This window comes from Cyprinodon variegatus, unplaced genomic scaffold, assembly GCF_000732505.1.
Source record: "Cyprinodon variegatus isolate N-32 unplaced genomic scaffold, C_variegatus-1.0 Scaffold823, whole genome shotgun sequence".
NCBI lineage: Eukaryota > Metazoa > Chordata > Actinopteri > Cyprinodontiformes > Cyprinodontidae > Cyprinodon > Cyprinodon variegatus.
Genome location: NW_015151276.1, coordinates 266,120 through 267,131, shown reverse-complemented (window position 1 = coordinate 267,131; position 1,012 = coordinate 266,120). Strand labels below are relative to the sequence as shown.

At 37.6% G+C, this 1,012-nt stretch overlaps 1 protein-coding gene across 1 annotated transcript in view; it reads left to right on the top strand.

The window, feature by feature from the left end:
- Positions 1 to 1,012, top strand: part of LOC107098936 (protein argonaute-3-like) — a 21,992-nt gene that overhangs the window by 14,310 nt on the left and 6,670 nt on the right. Inside the window, exon 9 of the mRNA XM_015396831.1 lies at positions 677 to 824. Coding sequence (XP_015252317.1) covers positions 677 to 824 — 148 coding nt within the window. The remainder of the gene's footprint in view (positions 1 to 676; positions 825 to 1,012) is intronic.

Sequence of the window (1,012 nt, the reverse complement as noted above, 5' to 3'; positions counted from 1 at the left end):
CAATATTAATATTGTATATTTGAACATTTACTTGAATGTCTTTCAGTCGTTTTCTGAAAATGATCATTTTAGTTTGATAATTTATTATCATCTAACCATTTTTTAACTTGTTTAATTCTGAGATTTTTGTCCTAAGGAGCTGTAGATCTTTCCCTGAGCAGACTATCGTGGTGTCGTCTGCAAATAATGGAAACTTAAATTTAGCTGAGATATGTCTAAGGTCGTTTATATATAATAAAACATTTTAGGAACCCAAATTTATTCTTGGGGGACACCAAAAGCGATGTACCGTCTCTGCTGGACGTTGGCAACAAAGTTTTCATTGATTAAGCGTTTGGATTTGGTTTGAAGTGATGAGAAAGTGATCTAGAAGACACGATTTGAAAAGAACGCAACTTGTAAAATTCCATCTGAAAAGAGAAAATAAAAAATCTAGAATTTGCAAAATAAAAGTATAAAAAACATAAAAAAAAATTCTAAATAAGCAAGAAAAAAATAGAAAAGATAAATTGAAGAAAATGGTTCCTCTAAAAGCCTTTATTTGATTAGGAAGTTTTCAACGTTTCCTTTCTGAATGGTATTTTTGAAAGAATAATGGAGCTACAATCACTCCATACTCTCTACACCCAGCTGCTGGCGGCTCCCAGTTTGACCAGCTGGTGGTTTTAATCCCCAGGTTTCCACTGCAGCTGGAGAACGGCCAGACGGTGGAGCGCACTGTGGCGCAGTACTTCAGGGAGAAGTACAGTCTGCAGCTGAAGTACCCCCACCTGCCCTGCCTGCAGGTGGGCCAGGAGCAGAAGCACACCTACCTGCCTCTGGAGGTGAGGATGCACAGCTTCACCATGAACAAGCTCACGTCACTCTTCTTTTCAAGAAATAGAAAACATCATCAGTCCTGGACTCTAACTGGACCTCCTGTCGTCCCATTAACTTTGATAAATTTGTTTAAATAAACAAATTCTCTAAAAAACTGATTCTGTTTGAGTCAGAGCTCTTTAGTAATCATGTG